At 41.2% G+C, this 27,097-nt stretch overlaps 1 protein-coding gene across 3 annotated transcripts in view; it reads right to left on the minus strand.

Moving 5' to 3' along the window:
* Positions 1-27,097, minus strand: part of SERINC5 (serine incorporator 5) — a 69,488-nt gene that overhangs the window by 8,453 nt on the left and 33,938 nt on the right. For 2 of the 3 annotated variants that reach the window (XM_085042724.1, XM_085042726.1), the window contains exons 3-12: positions 21,897-22,075; positions 21,526-21,608; positions 18,538-18,631; positions 16,743-16,954; positions 15,878-15,973; positions 12,915-13,041; positions 11,207-11,273; positions 8,035-8,074; positions 7,202-7,349; positions 337-6,939 (exon numbers count right to left, since the gene is read on the minus strand). In XM_085042724.1, coding sequence (XP_084898850.1) covers positions 6,792-6,939; positions 7,202-7,349; positions 8,035-8,074; positions 11,207-11,273; positions 12,915-13,041; positions 15,878-15,973; positions 16,743-16,954; positions 18,538-18,631; positions 21,526-21,608; positions 21,897-22,075 — 1,194 coding nt within the window. In that variant the 3' untranslated portion in view covers positions 337-6,791. Of the gene's footprint in view, positions 1-336; positions 6,940-7,201; positions 7,350-8,034; positions 8,075-11,206; positions 11,274-12,914; positions 13,042-15,877; positions 15,974-16,742; positions 16,955-18,537; positions 18,632-21,525; positions 21,609-21,896; positions 22,076-27,097 lie in introns of those variants that run through there. The other variant, XM_085042725.1, reaches the window with a different exon arrangement.

Genomic DNA, 27,097 nt, shown 5'->3' on the forward strand with positions numbered 1-27,097 from the left:
CATCGACCTTGAAGTACTTTGTTTGCACTGTCAGGGTATCTTACACATCTCAGGCATGGATTGTACAGAACAGATGCCATTGACCAATCTCTGCAATCTGCCATTGTCCAGTATCACACTCTGGAGAAATACAAAAATAACAGGGACAGTGAGGCCATCTAATATTCCCTAAAGCTACATTTTTTGGTTAAACAACACCCAAATTTAGTGAACAAAAAAAAGACCAACCAATTTACTTCTACTGGCTCAGTAACGGCTTAGCTCATATATTTACATATTTTTTAAGTTTCTCCTAGAATGAATTGAGTTTACAACTTTAATGTATAAAACGATTCATTTCAAATGTAAGAAAAATTTTATTGGTCCAATTAACATTAAATCTATAACAATACATTCACTCAGTATACAAAAGGAAGTGTCCATAAAAACCATTAACATGCTTTAAAAAGGCAAAGCTGTTGACTATTTTACAGTTAAGATCTTATGATTCTGCAATCTTTACCAATCCTTAAAAGTCAAACTATTACAGTTACTAAAGACCACAACACTTGCAAAAAAGTTAAATAAACTAGCAAACTTCCACTTCACTGGGCTACAGCTTAATAAAATAAAACCACACATACACACCAAAAAGTTCCCTTGAGATATTAAGAACCTTGAAAAAGACTAATTTAAATCCCCTCACCATTAAGAAATTGTGTTTACATTTTGACTATTTTGCATCCAGTTTTTGAACATGGCATATATAGGACTGAACACCCCACACTGGTGGTGAACAAAAAGCAGGATCTGAACCCATATGTTCCTAGTAATTATTCTCTCAGCTTGTATATTTAAAGTAGAATGACTTCATCTGTATGTTAATTCTCCTTGCTTTAAGTCTGCATGGATGTCCAAAGGACACCTAAGCACCTGGACTTGTATCCGTAAGAGGAAAACTAAAGCTACAGTATGAACAATGTTCTGTTATTTCACCTTAGTTTTCCAAAATTCTTGGCTTCACACTTTCTTCTTGGCTTCACACTGAGGCTTCTTTGGCAAAAGCATGGCTGCACTGCTGCACCCTGCAGCTCTGGTGAGCAAAAGCCCTGGAAGCTTTAGGCTGCTGGAGTGCTGGCGACTGACGACTGGGCCTCTGAACAAGTCTGTGAAATTGTCTGTATGCTATGCACTGGGAACTATCGGAGACTGGCAGGCAGTAGGAAGCCAACGTGGCTTCTATCTGAAATAAATTCTAACTTTTTAAAAACAACATTATTGAACAGGTGTAGAAAGAATCAAATCCAGATTCAATAAAAAACCCCAAACAAATGGGATTTAAGGCCTACTTGAAACCTATAGAATTTCTTCGGGCATTGCAAAGCAGTCATCATACCAGCCTCTCAAAGTTGCTGTTTTGAACTCTGCACAGTGTGTCTACATCCCCATCCTGGGGCACTTGGGCATTCTGCCATGAGGATGTAGAAAATGCAGAGACATAGCAGTTCCCAAGCTATGTATCCTGTTCCAAGTCGCAAAAGCCAAAGCTTTCTAAGCACTTGACCCCTGGCATTCTGTTGTACAGTCATGTGAAACACTGAATTCTAACTACTGTTTACAAAACTGAAAACAGAAGTAAAATGTCATGGCATTGATTATGTGTTTCCCTCTCACATGAACTCGTAGGCCACTTCAGAAAACAAGCAGTTTTCACAAAGGAAAACTGATCCGTGTAATAAACTATGATCCTTGACTCTGCTTCAGTGCTGAAGGTTGTCCTGCTAGGAAAAGGAAAGGCTCAGTAAGACTTGGCAAAGAGGTCTTTGCTAGTTTCTAGCACCAAAGATATCCCATGTGACACGCAGCAGGTTGTCTGGGAATGAAGCAGACTTACAATGCCTTTAAAAAACAAATCCAAGGAGAAAAAGGCAACTAAAACAAGGAGATATAGCCTACAAGCAAAAGACATTCTAAAGCCTGGAAGGAAAGATCAGAGCAAAATTTTAGTTATGGATAATCTTAACTAATCTAGCTACATAGGTACAGTCTTATGATATTTTGCTTCATCAACTTACTTAGGAGAAAAGCCTAGCAGCTTACAAAATCTTTATAGCACAGTTTAAAAACAGTCAGTGGATTACTTTGTTGCTGATCTGTTTAGAGATGCCCACGATACTCTGGGCTCCTCGCCAAAGTTCAAGCAGCAGTATCTTAAGTACCCAAATTCTCCTGATCCCATCATTCAAAGCCATAGAACTGTTAAAAACCAGCTTTTTCCCAAGTGCAATGGTTGCTTCCTTAGTAACAATGTTCTAGCCCAGAAATGGCTGAAGCAGTAGCTGCAAAGCAATTACATTACAGATGCGTAATTTATAATCTCAAAGCACATACAGACTTGTAAAAAGGTGCTAAAACACTAAATAAATAAATAAATAGACATGCAGTGTTTATGATTCTGTGAGGGGACAAACCCTCTCTCTGGACTATGCATACATTTGCAACGCTGAATCATGCATTTCAGAGGAAAGCAGCCCAACCCAGACAAGATTTACCACATCAACTGGGTACGCACAAGCTGTTTGAACCTCGTGGAAATGCTGGAAGGAGAAAGCTGAGAGTATCCCAAACATGCAATACCTTCGATGTGTGACTGCAGTGGAGCTCCTTACTTGGCATCCAGCTGCAAGGGCTGCCTGCACACTTTGAGGAACTATGTGGCAAACAGGAAACAAGCATATCCATCTGCTTTCCACACATTTCTAGTAAAGTTTTATCGTCTCATTTGTTAATCCAGTTACTTGGATTCAAAGACTTGCTCTCCAAGTCTGTCCCACTGATTTTACCCCAAACAAGAACCAGTCACGACTGTGCCTTTTGGTCGTCTTCATGAGGAAAATTAAAATTGTTCCAGTCTCAGACGATAGTGCAGCAGTGACGTCCCAAATAGACTTTATGATGGCAAATTTGAAAACATAGAAAAAGCCAATAAAATTGTTTCACTTTCCCAGCAGAACTTCTGTCAACACTACCTGTTCCTCCAAGAGTCTACTAAACTACAGCATTATTTCAAATTTAAATAGAGGAAATTTAGTATAGGACGCATTCTCTGGTCTTGCTGTCTTTGTATGCTTCCTTACTTCACACAGCCCAAACCCACTAGGAGCCAGTGCTGCACCGCTTACATCTGGGAACAAATTCAATGAACAATCGTGGCAAAAGGCAGCATAGACACTGTGCAGTGAACTGCTTCAGCAGACAGTCACCTGCACTTACAGGTATGGGAAGAGAAAGTTACCTGTTTACAGCTTGAATGTTAAATTACTCATTTATTTACAAAAGCATCAGGCTACTTGTGAGTTTTCTCAGTTATTTTTCCACTGCACAGTAGTATCTGAAGCAGTCTTATCCCCAAAGGTTTGTCAAGCACAGATTATTTGGTCTTCCACATGCACCCTGGGTCTGATTGTGCCTTGTACACCCTGGTGTAACATGCAAGGCAGCATCACCCAGTCAGAGGCTCAGTCCAGGTTTCCCAGTTCTAGTGCCACCTGAATTAATAGTTATCACAGCAGTAGGTATATGAAGGCACTTGCAAATTTTTTTTAAAGCCCATTTGCATGAACTGTTCAGAATCTATGGGCTGGGAATTTACTTCCTTGACCCGAGCCGAGGATTTTGTAGTGTACTTGCACATGGAAGTTCACAGTACAGATTTTACAGCAAACACTAAGGCTGTAACATTTACCTGGCCAGCAGGAAGCCTTGTCTTGGTGAGGAACTAGAGGCTTGGCACAACCAGGTGCCACTAGTTACTGATTCCTTAGAAAGGCCTGGAAGTCCACAGCTGGATCTGGGGCATCATGGACATACAGGCCCTTGAGTTACTCTTTTTGGGGGTTTTCCCCAAAAAATTTGCTCAGAAGTAGACAAAACTGTGTAAACAGGCACTGCCCTATTCCCACTCTATGTATACATGCAGATCTAGATGCTTAAGGTCAAGAGTTGGTAGTAGGAAAGGATGAAAGAGCAACTCAGTGAGGTGAGTGCTGTGTAACAAGAATGGACTCATGCCTCACTGTGGACTTTCTTTTTACAGCCTTGGTTCCTGTGAGCAAAACCTATTTTCCTAAACACAAACTATATAAAAAAGAGCACAAGGAGGTACAGAAAGTCCTGATGCAGATACTTTATGAAGTAAGTGTTTTCGTAAACAATTAAGAACATCCAAGGGCCAAGATATGTATTAAGATCATCCACATTTGTGACTGGGATGTCTGCCATCAGAACCAGAGAACAGGTACTATTCCCTGCCTCATAACTTGACATAGTGCATGCCTTCTTCTGTAAAGCTCATTTCTCTGATTGTTCTGTTACAAAAAACATGGCTAATTTAGGGGGAAAAAAAAAAAAAAGCTTGATTTCTATACACAACATATATGGCACTAGAAGGCAAATCTTGCAAGCCTCTAGGGATCAGGCAAGGCAGGAGCAAGAGCCTGGACTATCTGAGTTGCAGCACACTCTAGCACTGGATCAAAACTGTTTGTCAAAACTGCTGCTATGAGTTAGGTGGGACAACTGTTAGTCATCACTGCACAGCCCATAAGGTCTTATCTTAGAGACACAACAGATAAATGCTTCTGGATTGAATATGCATTAACAAAGGCCTTTTTCTGCTGCAGAAAAGGCCTTTTTCTGTGTAGTGAGACTACAAAGGCAGGCAGAAACATTCTGACAAGTCTCCATCCCAGCAGAGATCTTGGCAGGATCAGAACGTCCCAGCAGAAGCAAAGGGAAAAACCTGCCTCCCAATCCAGAGCTATTAGTTGCTTTTCTAACTCAGTGTCAAAGCCCAACTTCAACTGCTCTTTTTAATTCTTGGTGCAAACAAGAACACCAAGACTCCTCCTTCCCTCAGATCTCAGGACAGATGTATTTTGAGGCTCTAATCACTGGGATAGGTGGTATAAGTGGACAGGACTGCAGACCTGAAGATTTTGTTTCAAGTAAGAGTGCACAGGGTGGGGAAGATCACATCTCTAGAAAGCTCCAAGCAGAACAGAAGCCCTGGGACACCATAGCAACAAGGCAGCTAAAAATGGAAATGAAAACAAAACCAGAATAGAGATCCAATATACTAAGATTACTCACTTTGTGGGCAGTAGCCATTAATTATTGCAACAGAACAACTAAGGCATGCAAATCTTTTGGCCAACCCCTTGGCGTTTATGCTGTGCTTTTCTTTGTTTTGCAGATAGCAGTGGATGAAGATTTAAGGCTCAATCATATTTTTTAAAAAGAGAGAGCTGCTAAATTGGTTGATATTTCACACTGTATGTGTGTGTGAACATACATGAAACAGCTCCAGGACTAGCTTATGTCACAAATTCATCCCACCAGAATGTAAACAACTATGGGGATTCAACCCTATTCAGCATTCAGGGCATTTGAGCCATTGTTCTACCACTAAATCATCTGCTTAAAGAAAGAAAAAAAAAGGTGACAAGGTAGTGTTTAATATGGTCGAGTCATTTGTACTAAGGCAGCTGCTTGTTATATTTGTGTCTTCTGGTTTCGCGTGACTGCTTACTTCAGTGCTTGGAACAGGAGTTCCACAAAAGAATTTCTGTCTCCACTAATATATTGGTTGGCAAGTCCCATCCTAACAGCAAAACTAATAGCAACAGAGGAGTATAAAAATATAGCAGTTAGAAAAAATACTTTCCAACCAACACACAAGCAGAAAAGATGATGACACACTATAATCCTTTTCTGACCATCAATGCATCTAAAATATTATAAAACTAGTCATGGAAACTGAACTGAAGATCCTGGGAGATCTTTAGACACAAACTGAAACAACAGGGTAGAAAAGTAAGCAAGCACCCCACTTTTAAATTTAACAGCAACTGGCAGTGCTCCCCTAACTATCATTTTCTTAACAGCAAACATTGTGAATAAAGAATGTACTTTATCTTACATCCCCATGCAGTACACTCTACATTTGAGTAACATGGCAAAGCAAAATGGGACAAAATTCAGTTTGAGAATTTGTGTGTAGAACTCCCCTTCAGTTATTAACTGGGCTAAATCTGAATTGCATAAAATATCCAGGTGCCTTGAAAGCAATAATAGAATAAATACTTTACTATAGTTGGTACATTCCTTTCTCAATCTAGGTATACAATAACTTAATATATTTAATACTTCGATAAACAATTTTTAGTAGATGCTTTGGCAGTCAAATTCTTATATATTCTCTTATTTCTACAGAAGTATTTAGATACATTTTTGGAAAAAAAACTATCTGGATACTACTTACAAGAATTATATGCTGTACAAAACAGCAGTCCAAATCATCACTGCAAACTGTAAAAAAACCAGTTAACAAAAGAGTATAAAAAGGAATGAATGCATATTTGCTAGAAGATACCAAATATTCATGGGAAGTAAGAAGATACATCTGCACCATGATTTTTTCTCTTCTTGTCAATGAAGCCAGAGAAGGATTGTCAGTTATTTGAAAAGCATTTCACTTATTCCAGTTTATGCAACAACTGTTTTCTACACACCACACACAAGCATTGTAAAGTTTCAAAATAGATTTGTTCCCTTAGGCAACGCTTGTTCACGATAATAAAAAAACAGTAAAAAAAATCTTCAATCATTTGCTTAGTCTGACTAAAAAGGTAATAAATGGTACATTATGATAAGTGGGTAATAGGTGTTTCCGCATTCCACCAAAAAAAAAAAAAAAAAGAAAGGAAAAAAAAAAAGAAAAAAAGAAAAATGTAAAATGACCTTTTTACTGTTCACACTGAGAACTCTCTGGTTGGGCAACAGAGTGGTGCAATAAGAGTCCATAAGTACAGAAAGACACAAAACCAACAGGAGACCATCTTAATCCAGAAGATAGACCAGGTTCCAGTGAAGAATTTTTCAATCTGAGCACTTTCGTAACTGTTAAGGGAAAAAAACCAAAACAAAACAATGAACTTTAACAATAAACAAAAGACTTTAACTAGGTTAACCCAGAGGAGGCAAGGGACAGCAGCCCTTTACAGAGTAAGATCTTGCTCAAAAATGCCCGAGAAACACTTGTAATATCTCTTCAAACTTCTACCATAAGTATACAAAACACCCAAATAGCAGAACTTCCTGTTCACATCTTCCCTCTCAACGGAGAGACGTTAATTTCTCAGCATTAAAGAAACACACTTACTGGAACCAGTGAGTTACTGTCATCATCACATAGAGAGAAGCCAGGAAGAAAACAAAGTGGAAGTAGGCATAACTGTACACTGTGCCCTTCTTCTCATCGTAAACCACTGTCTGGCCTCCCCTTTTCTCAACATGCTCTTCAGAATCAGCTGTAAGATACAGGAAACAAGAAAGTTGTGCAAATGTAATGAGAACTGAAAACAGCAGCTGGCTTCACAAAGAACACAGCAGAACATCTATGGCTGATTCAGGAAGGTGTGATTGACACTGAGTAGCACTCAAATATTTCTGCACCCTCAGGGCACTGGCCTAAACCCTGAGTCAAAAACTGGACTAACACTGAAATCCTGCCTTGTATCAGCTTCCTGGCTTACTGAGCAGATTTTGAGCATTGAGAGCATTTAAATTGCTCTACCTATGCAATATTTTTCTGGCAAGTCCAAGCTGATAATCCAATTGTACCAGGTCTGCAAACAGGACACTCCCTTCCTATCTCACTCCTGAACTGCAGCCCTGCAGAGCGGCTGAGCCAAAAATCCAGCAGCCAGTTACTCCCACAGGCATGCAAAAAACAGAGGCTGCTCTTTGTGTGTTGCCACAATGAAATGTACTTCAATGAATTATTAACTAGCCTTGTATTTTTAAAATGGTGTTGTGACATCTCTTGCTTCCCTGTGTAGCCTAACTTTGAGCTCTTCATCTGCTTCAGTTTGCATTCAGTGCTCTACTGAATGAGGGCATGAGCAGCTCTCCATCCACTGCTGTGTCCTAACTCTCTTCGCTTTGGTCCAAAAGCCACAAATAAGGTAAACTGTGCAGTGAAAATATAATTACCATCTCCGTCAGGTACACAGCAAAAACAGCAACGAGCTACCTGTGGAACAGACAACAGAAGGGAGTAAGAACCTGTGCTACAGCAAAGAACAGCTGGGGAAAGAAGGTCTGTTATGTCTAAGCTACAGACACTAATTTAGAAAAGCCTGGTTTGTATTTCCGACCAGCACAAAACTCAAATTAGAATTTGCCCAGTAGCTCATAACAGCAGTTTCCAAGCTTTGGAAAAACCTACTCAGTAAATTTGAAGAAATGAGCCAGTCTTTAAAAATTACCCATTTTACATAACTCTAGGTCCAACACAGATGCAAACAATTACGACAAAATGGTGGAAAAGCTACACTAAAGTACATTCATATTTAGGGGACTTATCTATTTAGATCTACATTCAAGTGCTTTTTAGGACATTTCTATACTAAGACAAAAGTACAAGCAACTTTTGAAGTTCTGATGCATTGGTTGGAACTTACAACTTCACCAGTGTAACTCTGAAATATACTTATCTTTGCAAGATTTTGCTGAAATGGCACCAGAATGAGCACAAACAGAATGAGTAAAAGCAGAAACCTGGTTGTACTGTTTTATTTAAATGAAGATTTCCCTTTTTTTTACCTGATGGAGAAAGAAAAGCTGAAATTTACACTTTTTGTGTTAAATGGTAATGTAAATGGATAAAAGGTGTTGACCATCCAGTAAATACTTATTTCCTGCACCAGCCTACAGTACAAGTCAGCATTTTGAATCAACAATATAGTTTGTACTGATAATATCCTTCTCAGGGATTTTAATTTGGTCTGATTAAGACAATGAACCCTGTCAGGAAAATTCACTTCCATAACAATCACATCAATCAGACTTTAAACTACGAAAGTGTATTAACTTTGTTTACTTGTATTAGTTTACAGTATACAGTGCAATGTAATGAAGCACTGGAATTTTACTGGAGACTTTGTTATTGTTCATGCTTAAGTAAAATAAACTAAAGGACAGCCTGGAAATAAAGACTTTGCTTCTTGGAAACTTAGAGCTGTCCATGAAGGATAAAACATCTTGGCCCTGGACAGCCAAGATAAGGCAAGCTTCATAGGGACCTTAGAAACCATACCAGCATCATAGATAAGTAACTGTCTCAAGACTTACTTAAAGGATGTCCAGATCAACAGACAAGCAGCAAGACTGCTGCAGAAATACAGTTGCTTTGCGAAGTTTTATTATGATTAGTAATAATGGTGTGGGTGCCAGTGATTAGACAAATCATGCTGCGCCTGAATGCCTGAAGGGTAGAAGACCCCTGTGTATAACTACATTTGGGGTGCCCCAGTTTGGTTAGGATACCTCACACACATGAATAAATATTTATGCTTTGTGCTTCCAACCTTTATGTTTTAGCTTCTCTACTCTTACAGCAGCTGGTTGCATATTTTCCCAGACAGGTAATTCCCATTCCCAGGTAATGTATCCAGCAAAAACATCGTGGCAGGTTTACCCTGCATATCCATGACTACCTCTACTCACCAGGTTCATAAAATCAGGAAAAGCCAAAAAACTCATTCTTTTTCAAAACACTGTCCAAGAGTTTAAGTAAACCCCTTATTCTGCACTTCCTTCTACTCTTGTTGTGACAAGCCTCACCTGCAGTGTCAGCCTGAGATACCCTGGGGCTGCACTCGCATTCTGAAGCAAGCACTGGGCTCTCTTCAACATTTTAACCAGTTGCAATTAAGCCCTGGCACGGTCTGACTGATGACATTAGAGATGCTGGCACACGCCCCCAGCCCCTCATAATGCCCTCAGCTGCCTCCAGCACAGACATCGACAGACCCTCTCTGCGCTGGGAGACAAAGGCCCTTTGCCACAGGCAAAGCAATCAGAGTGCAATTAGCTGCTCTTCACCAGTCATTTCTTTATATTTACATTCAGTGGCTCTTGTACACTCTTTAAAACCCAATGGTCCCGAACTAATCCAGTGGGCAAGTACTGTGGCTGATGAGATGGCCCCTCCCAGTGAGGGGCCACATCCCAAATCCACGCCTGCCAAAGGTGCCCAGCCTTCCCGTCGCTCCTCCATAGGGCACAGACCCACACCTCTGGAAGAGGCCTCCTACAGTGCGAGGCCAGCAGAGGAGGAGCAGGGGCAGGAAAGGCGGCTGTTTTCTCTCCGGTGCTCCCCATCCTGCCCCTCAGCACGGGGTGGGAAGGCACAGGGCCCATCTGGATCTGCCTAGGACAGGCCATGCCAGGTCTCAGTGCTCCCTGCCCAGCTGGCAGCAAGGGCTGGGCTGGCACTGGCACCCTCTCCAGCCGCAGCATCCTCACACAGAGAAGTTCCCTTGGCACCCTGGCACTCCCACACTGAAATGTGTTTTGTTTCCCCATGCCCAGCTGCTGCGAATACCAAGGGCCTCAGCACATACCTCTGCATTTTTGAACTCTCACAAACACTCTGATTAAAGACTTGTGAAATAGAAGCTAAAACTGCAAACACAAGTAACATCAATGCAGAAAGAACTAGGGATGGAGATTCATCTTCTGAACACATATGCATATTTGAAGAGCATCGCTAGCAAGCCTAAGCAAGGGAAAATTATTCAGCAAAACCCCACTCATTTCCCAGAGTTTTTTGGGTGTTCCCAGGACAAGGAAGCCAAAGAAATAGGCAGGTGGAATGAAGAAACCTGTACAGCCGAAATGGGGACAAGAAATATAATTGGAGATGAAATTATAGCAAAAATAAAGGAAATACCAATGTATGGAAATAAAAATTAGAGATAAGAACTTGGGATCATAGTTGCTATGAGAACAAAGGCAAACAGTTCTGAAAATGTTCAAGAATGCATGCTCTCCTTCTAGCGCACTTTTCCTTTAAATGAGAGGACATGAGCTCATGTAGACCACAAGATTTATAGGAAGTCTGCACGACGCTGAATAAACTCCAATAGCAGCAAATTATTTCAGTACATAAAGGCACCTCCATGGGACCAGCAAGACCTACAGAAGGGCCACTGTGGACAAATGTTCTGAACAGTCCATACCCAGAAGCATACAGGATACATGCTACCAACACCAGCTTCTGTATTCACCTAATTACAGATTACTGGCCATAAAAACCATAGTAGTAAAAGCATGGGTGAAAGTCTGCACAGAAATCCTCTGGGAAGAAGCAAGAACTCACTTCAGTTTCAGCTGTTGCATATATTCCTCTCAGTGCCTCTGAACTTGCACGTGTTGTTGAGGTCAAACTAGGAGGAAAAGAAGATAGTGTCAAACCCCTGAGCATAACTATAACCCCAACAGGGTGACTCTTCAACATCACAGAAAATGTAAATAGTCTATTCCAATGTCTGAGCTAAGCATTTGACTGGATGCTATCATCAAGCACTAAGTATATGAAAAGTTTGTCCTGCACTAGGTATAAATCAGCCTGGCAGATGGCCACTGGCCAGCTCAGACTGAAGCATAAGCTTAAAAGTAGGTCAGTCCTGAAAGGTGATGAATTCACCACCATCTGACAGCAGCAAAATCTAAGTGCTCCAATTTGCAAGTCAGAAGAGATCTCCCCTGCTGTGCACAACCAGTGCTTTTATACTCAGTTCACAGCCATCACTTTGGCTCAGCATTTCTGTAAAGGCTTTGCCAGAGAACTCACAGGTCACTGGCAGCAGTCAGTTTTCAAAAGGAAATTACCAGCAACTGTTGTCAGTGTACAAGTTCCAAGAAATCACTTTCTTGCATGACTGTAGTTGTCTGGGGGGAATCCTTTCTAGTTTCTTCTGACAGGAAACACTTCTTACCCAGTCTTGCCCTTTTCAGATGTGAAATGCAAACTTCCCATTACCCACAACAGGGAGGCTTTGGTGTACACACTGAGCCTTGGTAAGCAATGCTTCAAAACACTCCCCTTGAAAGTGTGCTTACCTCCCCAGTTACTTGGTACACTTCAGTAGCAGGCTACATAAATATTGTCTGTATCCTGAAACACCTCCCTGAGGCACTGGAAATGCCCTTCTGATGTGAACAAATCCACGATATCCATATTTATGTATTTTATACCAGAACAAAATGGAACACATATGCATATTTGATAAATAGAAGAGTAAGTCTCTTGTTTTCACTTCAAAAATATGAAGGGGTTTTTGTATGTGAATATTGAAGTGGACTAATTCAGAAGCAGAACCTGCTCAAAAACCTGCGTGCTGTCTCCTGGCAAGGTGCACAGCCAAAACAAGTGACACATCACCTTTCCATCACCAGCAACTCCCTGTCCCAGAGCATGACTTAATTTATTAAAGTGAGCTGCAATAATACAAGGTGAGCATGAAAGGTGAGCATCATGGGCACAAGAAGGGTTTGTTTAAGAGCAGATCAATAGCAAATCCTGATTTGTCTTGTGATATATTTGTCTTCTGATACTGTGCTTGTCATTTGTTCAAAGGAAACCCTAAACCCTCCCAAACTTTTTGTTTCTTTTAAAGACCCTGAAGGACACTCACAATCTCTGCCAGGAGGCCTCAAATATTTCAGATAGAATTTTTAGGTAAATGTAACCGCACAGAGTTTTTCTTATAAAAGCGTAAATGTAGGATCAAAGAACGCTGAGATTATTTGGGATCATGGACAGGTGGAATTTTTTTTCCCTTCTGCCTCTAGATCTGAATTGCCCTATTTGATTTTAATGAGATATATTTGTTTCAAAAGTTGTACTATCTTGAACATTTTTGGCTAAAACTTCCAAAATTCTGAAGCTGAGGATCATAAGAACCTTCCAGCTCGGCTCTATACCACATCTCTCTGTGATTTTGCATGAGGCCTGCTATAAGCCTTCACTGTTTGCACCACAACATTGTATTTACAGAGAGGTAACTGCAAACTGCCAGACTTACCATGAATATAAAATGCAGCCAAACAAAATCGTAGTACCTAAGCCAGTGACCAGGTTTTCATCTCTGTGCAGGCCTTGACTGAATTCAGGTACACAGATTGTGATATTCCGGTTGTTTTCATCCAGGACTTCACAAAACAGAACAAATAAAAAGAACAGTTTGCAGAGCTCCTTTCATTGCATTTTAAGGTAATTTTCAGACTGAAGGTTTTCATTGAAATATTTTATTATCAGACAGTAGGTAGGTAAATTTTGGTTGTTTCTATCTATCTTTTAGAAAGATCACAGAGAAAAAAATGGGTAAATCTGACCTGGCAGATTCTGTGTTTCAGGCAAAACAAAAATGCAACTTAGTAGAGTACTAAAATTTCCTGTTTGACCACAACAGACAAACAAGAGAAAAAAAAACCAAACTGTTTTGTGAACTGAGAAGTAAGTTGGAAGTCTGCCAACAGTTCACCCAAGGCTCCAAAACCATGTAAGACCAAGATAGGACAGACCTCAGTCCAGAAATTTGACAGAAAGGATGCCTTGAGGACAACTATGAAATTCACACACAGTGAAAAAGGTGCTTGGTAGTTGCCCTGTTCTCAGACTGACACACAAAAGGCCAAGGAAAAAAAAGATGCACCAGCTACAGGCAAGTTTTTATCTTGACATGTAAGCAAATCCTACTTTTTGAACTGTGAAATGAAACCAATTCAGTCCTTGATATTCCAAGTTGCCCCTGGCTTTTTAATATCTCCCTGGAGTCAAGGCAAGGTACACAGTACTCTGCAGCATCATCCCAAAGCAAGAGATGACAGCTGCACCTTGTATCAAATCAAGAGCTTTTTCCATCAAGGTTGCTTAAGGCATCTCCTCTTTCCTTCCAGCAGCCATGAAACACCCCTGTTGAGGCAGCACAATTGTTCATAGGGGCAGAGGGAAAAACACAGCAAAGGCTACATCCAGGTTAAACATAAACTCAAGAGTCAGTCCCCTGACCCAGGGGAGAGGACTTTGTATGCCCCTGCAGGGCTGCACAAACAGCTTTATCAGCACACAGCAGGGACGGCACCGAGGTGAGAGAGAAAAAAAAAAGGATGACCAGCCTTTATAGAACACCTCAGCCAGAGATGTACAGATTCCTCCAGCTGTGTCCATCAGGGACACATCTGCAGCCAGGCAGGTCCACTGTTTGGCAGATGTTTTAGCCAACTCTGGCACCAAAAAGCTAAGGCAGGCTGTAATTAGCACCGATTCAAGAGACACCACTTTCTGTTCACCCATTCGTTCTGAAGACATACAACCCTTTTAGGGTTTTGCAAATACTTGTAACTTGCATTTTCATCAGACCTTGTATGCAAGGTGTCCAATTTGCAAGATGGCCAATTTGGAAATTCCACCTTGACAAATGAGTAACATTAGGTAAGTTCATGGCACACCTGAGTGACAGGGCCTGGAGCACCACAGCAAGTGCCAGCACCTTATACATTCTCTAGCCCATGCCACCTTGAAAGCTGACATGCAAATGTGGAGTCCTCATCACCCAGACAGGGGAGGAAAGAGCATCTCTGAGAGCAGATAACAACCATGAAAATTCTCAGGCATGGGAAGACAAGGAAGTCTGAGAGTGTGCTTGATGTATACTCTAACAAATGCAATAACCATGCTTGCAATGCATACAAGAATCAGAGCATTCACTTAACTGCTGAAGACTTTGTCTGTGACAAGCATGAAGCATCACAAGGTAAATGATTTAATTCCATTTATCACTCTCCTCCCCTTCCTTTTCTTTTTACGCTGTGTCAAGACTTTTGAGTAACTCAGATGCCTTCTAAATTAGATGCCTTCTAAATTCAACTCTGTATTAATTCAAAACATTGCTAAAGTTCCATAAGTAAATTTTACACCTAAATACTGTCTGGTTGACTTCCTAACTCTGGAATGCTCTTGTGGCTGTATGTCTGTACCTACCCAAGTGTGACAATTTTTTCCCCATCTCTCCCCTTTCTTATTGTATAAACGTTTCCTTCCTGCCAGTAGGCTTATTTTCATCTAGTTATTGTTGTTTCAGCTATTGAACACCAAAAGTTGAGCAATAATGAAGAAAGGGTGTTTTAGTACTAATTCAAACCAGAAAAATCTTCTCTAAGTGAAAAGAATGCTTCCAGTCCAAACATATGAATCTGATATTTATTTGGGTAAAGGAAAGTTTGAATGATGCTGTAAAGTCTTGCTCTGGTTTTGTAGTGTAAAGAACTTAAAACTCTAGTGAATTCCATACTCCTGACTTGCAATGCCAGTGGCTGGAAGGCAAGTGGAGATGAGGAACTCTGCTGAAGAACAGCATCATCTCAACTGCAACATAACCCCACGTCCTTCCTCAGAACATTTCCTCTCAAAAAAAAAATTACAAGTGGTACTCAAGTTTTTGCTCCATTAGCAGTCCAGTGCTAGGCTATCTAGCAGACTAATTCTAGGAGAAAAAAAAGTCATATTAGTATCCACTGTGATGGCCTGCACCTACTAACTGGACCTTGTAAACTTCTGGACAGAGCTGATCACCCAGCTTCTTCCGGAGGAATCCAAGAGACATTTATTCCAATTCCTTTCCTATCATGTGACCAAACACATAATGTATTTTGTCATATCCGGCTTTATGAGAATCTGTAGTTGCCGTAGGAGAATTGACAACAAGACTTTGGGAAATTTGTTCACAGGAAAGGGGAAATCGTGCAACAGATGCAACTCCCTCAAGGTAAGTTAAGTGCCTCTAGAACAAAGCATTTAACACACATGGGCAGTGCCAATTGCAGTCTCTTGGCTGCACAGATTTATTTGTACTATTTGCAATTTCTTCTATGAAGACCAAATCCAGAACTTCTCTATCCCTGAGTTTGTTAATTCAGGTTTGCTGAATTCTTCCTTTTAATACATGGCATATCTAAAAGAATTTACATAAAGCATTAGATAACTTACTAGTTTCTGGTGGTTTGCTGGATAGTGCTGAGAAAGTGAGGTACATGACGTAGCAGCTGATAACCCCTGACTGCAGCAAACCAGAATGGGGCTGGCCTTTACAAGAAAGAGGAAAATTAGTTACTTTTGTAGACACTTAAACGAGCTGCAAAAGAAATTTATATCCTTTAAAGAACAGCACACCAGTATTTTTCACTTAAGGCAGTTAGTGTTTGAGGCCATTTAGATACAGTTCCACTGCACAGTAAAGAGAAAAATATCTATCCTTTAGTTCTGCTGGCTGTTTCAGAAAAGCATTAGAGATTCCCACGTAAATAAAGAATAACCTCTGTGCTTTTGCCACATGCAGCAGCTTTTCAAAAGCTATTGACAAGCTGCCACAATAATTTTATTTGCCTGTAAAATCTCTACTGGAGTCACTCTACTATTTTCAGGCCCAACGTATGCAAGACACTAACTGCACACAAAGTATGAAATAACTGCTGGCAACTCCTTCAGGCCCAAACTTAACACATGGTAAATCACAAGAAGTCAAAAGTAAATGGTAGAACAGTGGGCAGTGAGCTTGACAGCTACCACTGCCAAACTTAGGTAAATTTCACAACACAGTGAAACACAGTGGCACAACACAGTGCCAGCCATCAGCAGGTGAACCTTCTCAACATTATGTGGCCTCTCACACCTCTTTAGTTTTAGCAGTCAAGCTGACAATGAGCAACAGCACTTCACAATCTAGATAAAGAGTCAAGAGCAGCACCAGCTCTGAATGGTCACAAGACCTTTCACCCAGACATGGTTTATGCCTCCAGGCACACAACTGTGGAAGCACCAGAAATCCAGAAGGAGAAAAGGTCAGTGGACTCACGATTCTGGACACAGGGTGATATGGCCACCAGTGACACAACGAGGCACAGGCCACCGTTTACTCCAATCAGGACCTTGTTGTACATGCAGCCCTCTGAGCGTGTGTAGAAAAGAGCCATGAGGACCAGAGCTGCCACAGCAATGGAGTACAGGATGAGAGTGACCAAGGCAAGCAAACCGTTCCACACCTGCTTGTGGTTTGCACCTGCAGTCCTGGAGAGAGAGACAAGCATCTTATCTTTGTCTTCCCTTCCCCAGAACATAAAAAATTCTAATAGCTGAATAGTTCATATCCTCAAACACAGAAGACAGTGTTTACTTTCCCGAAGCATGTGTGCGTCACTACACCATCACAGACTCTTGCAAGGTTCCTACCCATGAAACAGAGGGGAATATTCCTTATCATCAGTGTTTATCTTCTGTTTCATCACAACAACCTCCTTCTGTTATTACAGCCCAGTGTTAACCCTTTGAACTCCCAGTCTCTAGGATCAGTCCATCAGCATATCTCAGCTCAATACTTCAGGGGTTTCCTCAGTGGCAACTCTAAAGTGTCCCAGGCTGGGCTAATGAGTGGTGCTCTCCACACAATGAAAGCAGAATCACATTGCATGACATGGCCTCTCTTCTGCCCCTTGTACGTCCTTGATAGTTTTACTACTCTTTCACTCAAAAAGCCTCCTCTCCATTTGGGTCTAACCACCAGTCTCTCTCAGCTGAAGTGTGGTCCATCTTTCTTCACCTTCCAAACACCTCTTGCAAAGACCACCAGGGTTTAGGGGGAGCAACTAAAAGAGTTGTTTTGACACAGTGGGTTGTTTGGTGGATCCGAAGTCTTTTTAGTGTTTCTTTTTTTCTGTTGTTTTGTGGAAACAGGACTTATTTTAAAAGAATATCTAACGTAAAGAGAGCTAAACTTAAATGCTGCTGCTGGAAATCTTTCATCCACAAAAAAGCAGCTACAGTAGCTAGCACTAAAAATATTTGTGATATAACAAGTTCTCACCTCTTCCTCCCTGAAAACAGGAATCTAACAAAGCCAAAGGTTTGCTAAAACTCCTTCTCAGCAGGTGTTATTTTAACTAGAACAAGAGACGACTGCAAGAGTTTGTAGAGGAAGAAATGCAAGACAGAAAGAGTGGAGGTGGAGGCAGGAGTTCCTGCATACATGTGGGAAAACAATTTAAAAATTTTAAACTGATGAGAGGCAAAGGGCTAGGAATGCAATAGAAAATATACTTAAACCAGAAATTAAGTCAATCGATGCCCAAGTGGTGCGTATCTAGGTTGATAATGGAATCTTGCATATTTAGATGACAGGAAAGAAGCTGAACACATATTAGAAGTTCTCATGTTGAAAAAAAAATTGTTGTGCATTAAGCTGACAAAAAAATGCAGGATTTATCAGCTTCCAACATTGCACAGAGTTTTACTATTACATTTTGGAAATCCAGTTTTATTCTCTTACACCACTCTACTTAGCAGATGTGTTTTCATATAAAATATAAAATAACTTATAGTAAGATGTCCTTGCATCCTAAGACACTACTACTTAATGGAAGCCAAGCAATTCAGTCTAAGAATACATCAGCAGAGCAGAAGTGAGCGAAGAGGAAACACTTCTGCTGGGGAAGGAGAAAGTAGATGAAGTAAATGTGAACAGCTCTGAATATTGACATTCAAGTCTCTTCTTTCAAAAACTACATCCAAGACACTTTTACATTCTTTGTTATGAGAAAAGTACTGGTCAGAGTCCACCAGAATTTTAAGCAAATAACTACTTGCCCAACACATACCAATTTTTGTTCCACTTGTGTGCAAACTCAACCAGCAGGATGAGCTGAATGGCAATGAAAAGGAATCCTCCTGTTGCTCCCACGTAGCGCCAGGCTGCAAGGCAGAGAGGCAGAAAATAGGTCAAACTGCAGTCGCCTTTCCCTTGAGATAAAATGGATTTATTGTCTATGCAGTGAAGCTGTTAATGCTGTTTGAGTATCTCAAGCCCACAAATGTAGCAGGATACTAGCGTTTTCAGATGAAAGGCCAGCTCAGTTAACTGAGATTAGCTCCCTGATGAATTCAGTCTGCAACCTGCTACACTCTCCACATAATCACGTTAGGACAGCAACTGAGTTTCCCCAACCTAGAGAATTTTTGTGGAGACTGGGAGTTACTACATTCAGACAGAAAATACTGAAACCTTTATTTGTGACTGGCAGAAGTCTGGCAGTGGTGTGAAGGCATTTCACAGGAATCTAAACCCTGAAATTGCAAGGTACTGGAACCTAGAACTAAAAAGAGTAATTTCTTCCCATCCGGATTCCAGAAGCACAGAAAAACAAAGGTGGGGCTTATCTATTCACAAATGCTGTTCCGAGCCACTCCCAGAGAACACCTGGTATTCACAGACTGGTTTTAAGACAGGTTATTTGACTACTTAACTGTCGACCTACATATCCTGTATTTAGGTAGATGTGTGGCTATGTCAACAACAGATCTCTTATATGCAACATCAGAAGTCTCCGAGGAAATACAGATGCCTATTTTAATTTTCAACTGTATATACAGCTTGTGATGTGCTGCAGTGCATAGCCTATAAATTACTCCAGGTGTGCAGCTGATTTCAGTGAAGAAAAGACCAGGGAAGTGCACCAGCAAAATTCAGCCATATCCTTCCACTGTGTTTTCCTTTTGAAAAAAGCACGTGTAAGTTAAGTGGGAGAACAGGACAGTCAGGGCCGTGTTTTCATTAGAGATTATTTAATTTTTTCCTTACTCTATCATAAGCTCATTATTTGAAAGCAAGCAATAATGTCTTTGTCTGGTTTGCTATAAATATATTGCATACACTTGACAAGCATTCTGTTTTTCAAACATACAAAACAAAAAAATTGATGAAGTTATCCTATTTAAAAGTACATAAAAGTATGGCAGGGCACAAAGTGGCATGAGTATTTGGGAGAGGAAGGGTAGGAAAAGTCAGACCACCAGTGGAGTGAATAATTAAATAACCACATTCTCATGATCTCCCACTACCACAGTATGTTTATGGATCAGTCACAGATGAGGTTAGCATGGCCAGAGTGGATTTAACACTACAGCTCACAGAGACCTAGTGCTTGCTCATGATGTCTCTCCTCCATGATTAACAAACTGCTGAGCACAGAAAGCATGACAAAATATTTTATTTTTTAAGAAAAAAATAAGCAGTTGGGAGAATGACCCCCTCCCTCAAAAAAAAACCCCAAAACCAACTAACCAACCAACTCAAAGACAGTGTAAGTTTCTTGAAAGGAAAGAAGAGAAGGAAGGAAAGAAAGGAGAGGGAAGAAAACCCCAAAAACAAACTATACACAAACCATCTGTAAATCTCAAATTCAGGGGCTGACTAGAGGTCAGTTTAGCAACAATTGCAGAATACAGCTTTAGAATGAAAAGTCAAGAGCTAGTTTGGGGAATAAAGCTTGTTATGCTGTCATCTCCAGATGACATTAGGCTGCTGTTGAGAATCAGCACAAAAAATTCTGTTTCTCCTTCTCCGCAATCACATCGGTTCCTGAAGACTTTTCCCCATGAAAAGGGACACTTGCTCACAAGTACAAGGCATTGTACTGCTACATCTTTCTAATCCAAACAGTGAATGGGTCCTAAGGATAAACACATCCAGCCATCCCATGATTTCACAGAGGAGATGGACAAGGGACATCACACTGAGCCAGGACCAAACACATTAAGAGCAAGAAGCTGAATTAGACATGTCAGTGGTTTACTTGTAGTGGTTTTTACTTGAGTTTCCCAGAGTACTGTGCTTATAGTCTGTCTGCCCACTCTGTTCTCTTCCCCATGTCACTCCTTCCTCTTGCCCTTTTAAACATCCTGGCTAGAGGAGATGGGTGTTAAGAACAAGGTAACCAAGCAAGTCTTACTGGAAGCAGACAGCATACACAACTGCTTCTCTGCATTACTGATCCCAACCCTCTTCACCTTTCCAGACCCAACAGCTTAAGAGCTTACAAGTAGCCATAAGATTTACCTATTGCAAATGTAAGAGAAAAAACTCACCTTGGTATCACTAGGATTTTTACTCCTGGCCCACAAGATTCCTGTGAGACTCCCCTCCCAGCTGGAACCTCAGTACTGGGCTAGTACCAGTGTGCCTGCGCAGTGCCACCATGCCTTCCAAAACTGGAAATGCTTCTGACATGGCATCCTCAGCAGAGCACTCAGACCAGGGCCCAAGAACTCTAATTTTACCCTACTGTATGTACAATACCAACCTGAAAATGAACAGCATCCCGAATTCTTTTGGGGCACTGCAGGTGTCCAGGCAGCAAACACCAGTGCCCAGCAGGTTACTGTGCCTCCTGGAGCACTGGCACCTCTTCACAGTGCAGCCTGGCTGCTGCACTATGCCAGACCTACCTCCACAAGCCAAACTAAAATGCAGCTCTGTGTTCTTGAGTAAACAATTCTGTCTGCACCATGCCAGTCCCCTGTTTCATAAAGTATTTGCAATGCAGCACTGCCATGGTATGGTTACCTACCCCTTTGGTGTGCTCTTGGTCAGAAAAAAACATGGTGATTCCTGCACATTCACACAAAGACCACATAGTCTGTGCACACACTATCCTCCCCAAACAGCTCCAAATATCCTTTTTGCACCTGGCCTGTAAAGCTTTTACTGGAAGAAAAAAGGCAATATTCATATTGATCAACCTCTCACATTTATAACCACTCACAAGATAGTACAGAACAAAGCTGCATAACCAAACAAGAGGACATACCATTGAGGAAAGTGTCCTGATCAGGAATGAAGAAGGCTCCTGAGCACATTGCTGCCAGAACTATGAGTTTAATAAGCCAGAATCTGGATGAGAGAAAAAAAAAATCTAGTTGTAACAGGAATGAGAGTACCACAAGAAATCTCTATTTAAGGCCTAGTGAGGAAAAAAAACCCCTTCTTTGATGACCAATTACCTCTTTAGTTAGTTTTCACTTGACTGCATTTTTTCTGACAATAGGAGAGAAGTAAAGTTTTTTCTTTCGGTTAGTTGTTTGGGGGTTTTCCTCTGCCGAGTACTACACACAAGTGGAAAGCTGGTGGCACAAACTTGTAAAGAGATGTAAAAATTAAGCAATCAAACAAAAAGCTCACCCATTATGAATGTATGCTCGGCAGCTTTTGCTGCTGTCAATTTTGATGGTGAACAGGAAGAACAAAAAGAAGAAACAGGCCATTCCAAAACAGACTTTGTACACTGCAGAGTATCCCACCAACTTCTCACACATCTCTCCCGCCTGAATACCCTTGCACATCTGCTTGTAGAAAGGAATCTGAAAAGCAGAACACATTATAGGCTGTTAGAAAGGGGATGAGGCACACATAACCAAGCATGTCTGTGCACCACTGACTTTTAACTGGCTTCATTTAATACCTTTCACTTTTGACACTCCTTCAGCCTGGATTTCAGGGTTCAGAGGGCATAAAAATGTCTAAAACATCAGGGACTAAAGTCTTCCAGACCCTTCACTCAACTCCCTACAGATCCTTTGTGGTACAAGTCCACCTTCCTTCAGCTCTGTTGGCTCATACTATCCCTGCCCATTAGTGTTTATTCCCTCACCCAGGGGACTTTCTCCCTTCTTCCTATGCTTTACAGCAAAAGACTGCGATTGCTTCAGTAATTCAGTTTACATGAGACATAGCAGGACATAGCAGGGGCTTGTGCTGCCCCAGGTAGAAATGCAGAGTGAAGCACACCCAAGTATCACATGGACAGCAACCAGCCTGCTCTCCATCACAGCTTCTGAAAGGGCGTTGCGCCATTTGACCTGATTTTTTTTTAAATTAACAGAAAGGTGGAATATTCCTGCCTCTCTCGACTCATTAAATATTTGCCTTTGAGGCTTTCCCCTCCGAGAGGAAAGCAAACAGCTGCACATTTTTGCTTCTGTTTCACCACATGAACAGGATGCTGGGTGTTCAAAAACAAGCAGGTCTGTGTGGCCAGGACCCGGTGCTGTGAGGCACCTCTGTGCAGACATCTGCCCCTCACAGCCAGGGAGCCATTCAGCTGCACAGAAACACAGGAATTTAATTAGAAAACCACTGTCCATCTCAAAGAAAAAAGGGCCTCTCTGTATGTTTACAGCCTTCAGCTGAGGCTGGAAAGACCAGCTGAACAACCTGATGAAACTCTCTGGAACTGACTGCTGGTACCTGTACAGGTGGCTGGAGGAGAGAGAAGACAACATGTGGCAAGACACAACATGCACAAATCGATAGCTGTGGCAAAGGAAACACCTTCATTCAGCAAGCAGGTCAGTACACAAAGCCATGACAATGAAAGAACAGGGCCTGGATGCCAGCCATCAGGCAGCATTCCCAGCCGGGTAGAAAGCCCTCTGAGATGCAGGAAACAAGGGATAAACAAGTGAACTGCCAGCTTCCAGCCACCAGGCTCTGAAAGCCTGTCTCTCTCAGGAATGTAGGTAACTTCCATCCATGTTCTATGAATCCAAACCAGTCAGGAGCTCAACAGTCCTCCCAGCAGTTTCTCGAGGAGCTGTTATTAGCAGCTCACAGCAACAAGGGTAGCAAACCTAACCACGATATGGAGCTGATCCTAGGTGGGCTAGAGCTAGCTGACGAGATGAAAATTGGTCTGTGTGGTGTTACAAGAATGGATTCAAGCTGGGCCACTCCAAGCTGCTCCTTCAGCAGTAAGTCAGAGATGAACGGCTACTGCGTAAAGAAGCTGGACATTAAATGAGTAGCTGTGGCTAATTCGCATCCAAGACTTTTTGGAAAGCTCCTGAGAAACGGTCAGGAGCATCAGCAACACTTTTCCCAGGTTCTGAAAGGCAATGAAATGTCAGACTGGGCAAACATGCCAGCATTCAAAATGAGCAAATGGATTGACTGGAATAATTACAAGAACTATCAACAACCACAGAGATGCCAGGGCAAGCCAAGGGGCCACAGTGATGCCAGAGAAAGCCACTGAGCTATCAATTAATGCATTCCTGTTCTTTGCTTATAATAACCATCAATCAGGAGAGGTCAGAAAGCAGCACAATATTGAACTAAAAATATTTCTGGGAAAATTACTTGTTTGATATAGATGACAGTACTCACCAAGGAGACAGATTTCTACAAGATCTGTTCTCTTTACTTACAAAACTTCCAAAACAAAACAAAACAAAACAAAAATACCATAAAACTTGATTGACTGACTACCTAATTAAAAACAGATGTCTGGGTAATCATAGGCACCTTCTTTAATTGCATAGGTTTCTACATAGATCTTGACGGGATTTTTCACCCCATATGTTCTTTCCTCCTGTAAGTATTAACTTCATTACAAGTCTGGCTGAGAGAAAATAGATGGATTCACAAGAACAACAGCCCAGTTAGCCCTACACAAGCAACAAAGAGCTCAGCAACCATGTAGTATTCACCACACTATGCAGTAAAAAGTGATGGCCACAGGAACAGTCCTGTGGGACTGAATGCCCTTTTAGGAGACCCGTGGTCCTGAAGGAACAAAACAAGAATAAAATCAAACTCTTGGAGACCCCAACAGATAACAAACACAAACACAATGCTGGGGACAATAGGACTGATGTAATTAAAAGGGCATGTGTTTGTGAAAGGATGGTCTACTGCTGGGAACAACTGATCAAGGCTTATGTGACTTCACTGAAAGACAAAAAAGGTTGATGTTTTTTTTCAGTCTGCATCTCCGAAATATATTCAGCTACTGAGAAGCCTGCCCACCCTATGTGATTTACCATGCTTTCCATTTGCTGGATATTTTTGACAGCTGTTAAGTCACAGATCAGTTACTTGCCAAGATACAGGGAAATAGCTACTTTTATACCTTTAAGAGCAGCAGAAGCTAAATTCTTTGGCCTCCGCCTAGAGGACAAAGGATTCTTGTTGCAGAAACTCGGTATCCGCTCCAATAACACAAACGCCTCAGCTGCTGCGCAAGCAATGGTGTTATCACAGCAAAGCTGGCAATTTTCCTGCATGCACTGAAGCCCTCAGAGATGATCAACAACTTTGAGCAGCATCTACAGAAACAGGGTGCCCCAGACTTGCTCTGCTCTCACTGCAAGCTGCAGGCACACAGAACCTGCTCAGTGCTAGAATCAAACACGGCCATGCTGCACCAGCCCCGGCCGGACAGGGTCTGTCAGCACCCAGACGTGTGAGTGCAGCAGCACGGCACTGAGCATCAGATGGCCTCAGGAAGAAAGAAGTGGGTAGAAACAGGCCTGAAGGCACCTGCTTTCATCTGGATGTCCTCATCCAAGGAGGGAGAATATGGCAGGCAAACTTTGTCAAGGAAACAGAGAAAGCATGAAAGAAAATCTGTGCAGGTGGGAAAGCAAGAGCAAAGAACCCCAGGTAAAATCACCTGTCCTGGGCATCTGACAAATGGAATAAATAAAGAAGAAAAAATTAGACCAGAACAAATGTAATCTTGAATCTATGGCTAAATTTTTATCAGAAATATACAATGGGCACCTGCACTCAGAATTCTTGTGTTTGGTAGCATATTTGGGGTATAACATACAATAATGCAGTTAAGGGCTAAGATATAAACCTAGCTGGGGAAATAAGCCTGAAGGTAAGTTTTGCCAGAACATGTGACTGACCACCTAGTACCAAAATGTTTTCACACAACTGAACTGAGTTTTACTGATGTTTGTTTTCCTGAAAACATCTTTCTTATTTTCCTTTTCATTATTTAAGTAGGACAGGAATACTTTCAGACTGAAACCATTAGTTTTGAAAGAGCTTGTACATTAAAAACGTAATTTAAAAAAAAATCAAAACATTGTTTTGAGAGAACCAAAACAATTCTTTCCCTTTTCTTCTTTCAATTACCCTTTCAAAGCCTGTGAAATACAATGTTTTGCTTCAACAGAACACGTGAGAAGAGCTGTATCTCCTTTTTTAGAAAAACAGCATAACAGGAAAAACAGAATAGTAGGTATAGAAGGTACAGAAGCACTTCAAGTTGGGTCCTGCTTTGCTTCATTTTGGAACAGAGTCAAGTCTCTAAAGCATTTTGTGTTACTCCATATTGGTCTTTTCTGTATTTCTTCTCCCATCACCAGGCTCACATGTCTTGACTGAAGATTACCCCACTTTTTGCCTTGATGTTTTTGCTCCTGCAAAACCTATTTTACATCCTCCTATCCAAAATACTTTCCTGGACATAACCATCAGCTTCCTCCCTGTTCCTCCATTGTCCCTTGCTTCTTTCCCCAGAGAACTACTACTGTAGATTTGGGAATTCATAGCGAAACAACTAAAGGGAAAAGAAACACCTCTCACTGACAAAATAGGCACATGATTCTTTGCCAAGATTTGCACTACAATTTGAAATTCTCTCCCTAACATTTTTTTAAAAAATTCTAATTAAGATTAATCAAAAATCTGACTTCTCTCTGAAAAACAGGGAGTGAGATCCCAAAAACATCATGCAAAGTATTTGCTTGCAGTCTGGCTTCAGGAGATAGGAGAGTTCAATGACCCAGCCAAAAGCAAAGAAATCAGTAAGTGCACAGCACTTCCAAAACACAGTTCACCGTTGAAAAGCTGCTACTGGTTAGTCTGAATAAATATTTTCAAGGTGCACTCTATTACAACTGTGCTGAATTAGCTTCAATGGTCTTTGAAATTTTAACAGCTCTGAACATAATTATTAAATTAGAGAGCAGATAAAGAAAGCCTACTTTCAGATGGTCTATTTCCCATTCAAAGACATCAAATGCTCTAAACTAAGAGAGTGATTATCTTTCCACTTCACACTAACAGCTACTCTTTGTGCCATTTCTTCCCACACTGAGCTTTCAAGACTATGAACTGGAAAAGAAATTTGGCAATACTGAAAAGCACGTTGTTGAAGGCTTCTTGAATCACTTTTCTGTTGGATAAAGAGTATTTTTTGTTAGGGATACAAGCTGCATTAAAACCACACTACTGATGGAAAATAACTTTATGAAATTTGGATATGAGCGCATAATTTGTCTCCCACACGCTTAAGTTCCTTGGGTTATTCACTTTATTGCCAAGCTAAGCACCCAGTAAGTCAAAGTAATTCCTGGCAAGCAATTTCAGCACACACATGTTGAACAGTTTTTAAGTCACAGCTGACAACCAAGCATCATGTGAGTACTGGGTGCTCCTACAGGGTGGTCATCAATTTCTGGTGGCCCAGGGTATGAAGGTGGTACTGGGGTAACTCATGCAAGGTGCTACTAAATAAAAGAAAATTAAGACAGAAGATACAAAGAGGGTACAATTGGAAGAAAGAAAGGTCACGGGCAGCAGAGCAC

This window comes from Lichenostomus cassidix, chromosome Z (assembly GCF_008360975.1).
Source record: "Lichenostomus cassidix isolate B80296 chromosome Z, HeHo_3.0, whole genome shotgun sequence".
Lineage (NCBI taxonomy): Eukaryota > Metazoa > Chordata > Aves > Passeriformes > Meliphagidae > Lichenostomus > Lichenostomus cassidix.